This window comes from Charadrius vociferus, unplaced genomic scaffold (assembly GCF_000708025.1).
Source record: "Charadrius vociferus isolate BGI_N301 unplaced genomic scaffold, ASM70802v2 scaffold107, whole genome shotgun sequence".
NCBI lineage: Eukaryota > Metazoa > Chordata > Aves > Charadriiformes > Charadriidae > Charadrius > Charadrius vociferus.
Window position 1 is genome coordinate 11,190 of NW_009649117.1, and position 1,101 is coordinate 12,290.

At 58.2% G+C, this 1,101-nt stretch overlaps 1 protein-coding gene across 1 annotated transcript in view; it reads right to left on the bottom strand.

The window, feature by feature from the left end:
- Nucleotides 1–59: 59 nt before the first annotated feature.
- ALPL (alkaline phosphatase, liver/bone/kidney) overlaps nucleotides 60–1,101 on the bottom strand; it is a gene marked incomplete at its 3' end in the record, with an annotated part of 12,910 nt that continues 11,868 nt past the window's right edge. The window contains exons 6-7 of the mRNA XM_009888344.1: nucleotides 1,038–1,086; nucleotides 60–194 (exon numbers count right to left, since the gene is read on the bottom strand). Of these exons, the coding sequence (XP_009886646.1) occupies nucleotides 60–194; nucleotides 1,038–1,086 (184 nt within the window). The remainder of the gene's footprint in view (nucleotides 195–1,037; nucleotides 1,087–1,101) is intronic.

Here is a 1,101-nt window from a genome sequence, read left to right on the forward strand (position 1 = left end):
AACCCTCCCTACTCCCCCTTTGCACCCCCATATTCCCCCTTCCTCCTCCCCGCCCCCACCTTCAACCAGGAGGAAAAACCCCCGGGGATTTTTCTGGAGCATCCTGATGGCTACAGCCACCATCTCGGTGAGGGACGGATCCGTCTCGTTATTCCTATCCAGCTCGTACACCATGTCACCCGGCTCGAAGAGGCCTGGGGACAGTGACACTGCTGGGGACATCCTTTCCCCACCCAAAAAAAAAAAAAAAAACACCAAAAAAACAAAACAAAGCCCCAAACCCAAACAAACAAAAAACAAAACAAGGGGCCAAATCCAGCCCCGCTGCTTGTGCTGGCTCAAGCGTTTCCCCAGCCACCGGATCCAGGGTGATTACGGAGGAGCCGGGGGGATGCTCCCAGCCCTTCCTTCCTCCAGCCCGGCCGAATCCTGCAGCCCGGCTGGGCTGGAGAATTGCAGCGCGGGCCTAAAAAAAACCCTGCATCCCCAGAGGATGAAAATTGCATCCCCAGGGCAGGTACCAGTATCCCTGGGGTGGGTACCGGCATCCCCAGGGAGTGAAAATTGCATCCCCGGGGTGGGTACCAGCATCTGTTTGGGGGTACCAGCATCCCCAGGGGAGTACCAGCATTCCCAGTGAGTGAAAAGTGCATCCCTTTGGGGGTACCAGCATCCCTTTGGGGTACCAGCAGCCCCAGGGGAGTAAGAGCATCCCTGGGGTGGGTACCAGCATCCCTGGGGTGGGTACCAGCATCTCTTTGGGGGTACCAGCATCCCCAGGGGAGTACCAGCATTCCCAGTGAATGAAAATTGCATCCCTTTGGGGGTACCAGCATCCCTTTGGGGAGTAACAGCATCCCCGGGGTGGGTACCAGCATCCCCAGGGGAGTAAGAGCATCCCTGGGGTGGGTACCAGTATCCCTTTGGGGGTATGAGCATCCCCATGGGGGTACCAGTATCCCCAGGGGAGTAACAGCATCCCTGGGATGGGTACCAGTATCCCCAGGGAGTGAAAATTGCATCCCCAGGGTGGGTACCATCATCTTTGGAGGGGGGTACCAGCATCCCTTGGAGGTACCAGCATCCCTGGGGGAGGGGGGG